Source organism: Nestor notabilis, unplaced genomic scaffold (genome assembly GCF_000696875.1).
Source record: "Nestor notabilis isolate BGI_N333 unplaced genomic scaffold, ASM69687v1 scaffold2480, whole genome shotgun sequence".
NCBI lineage: Eukaryota > Metazoa > Chordata > Aves > Psittaciformes > Psittacidae > Nestor > Nestor notabilis.
Window position 1 is genome coordinate 14,857 of NW_009911379.1, and position 300 is coordinate 15,156.

Consider the following 300-nt stretch of genomic DNA (forward strand, 5'->3'; position numbering starts at 1 on the left):
CCCCGGGTCCCGCTCTGGACACCCCTGGGCTCGGAGATGCCCAGGACACCTCGGGGGGAGCAGAACCTGCCGCGAGCACGTTTTCCAAAGCAGCCAACAACCGGGAGCACAGCGGGATAATCTGCACTAAAGGACCCACACCAACACCCCAACAGCACCCCAATTCCCCGTCCCCATCCCAGTGCACGACTCCCCATGCTGGATTTACACATCCCGCCTCCCCGTCCCCCCCTCACCTGGCCAGGATCCTCTGGCTGGTGGGTGACTCCACCGTAGAGTAGTAGTGACCGTAGCGGAGCA

At 63.7% G+C, this 300-nt stretch overlaps 1 protein-coding gene across 1 annotated transcript in view; it reads right to left on the minus strand.

The window, feature by feature from the left end:
• ST6GALNAC2 (ST6 (alpha-N-acetyl-neuraminyl-2,3-beta-galactosyl-1,3)-N-acetylgalactosaminide alpha-2,6-sialyltransferase 2) overlaps positions 1-298 on the minus strand; it is a gene marked incomplete at its 5' end in the record, with an annotated part of 9,935 nt that extends 9,637 nt beyond the window's left edge. The window contains one exon of the mRNA XM_010014321.1: positions 237-298. Within this exon, the coding sequence (XP_010012623.1) occupies positions 237-298 (62 nt within the window). The remainder of the gene's footprint in view (positions 1-236) is intronic.
• Positions 299-300: the final 2 nt, after the last annotated feature.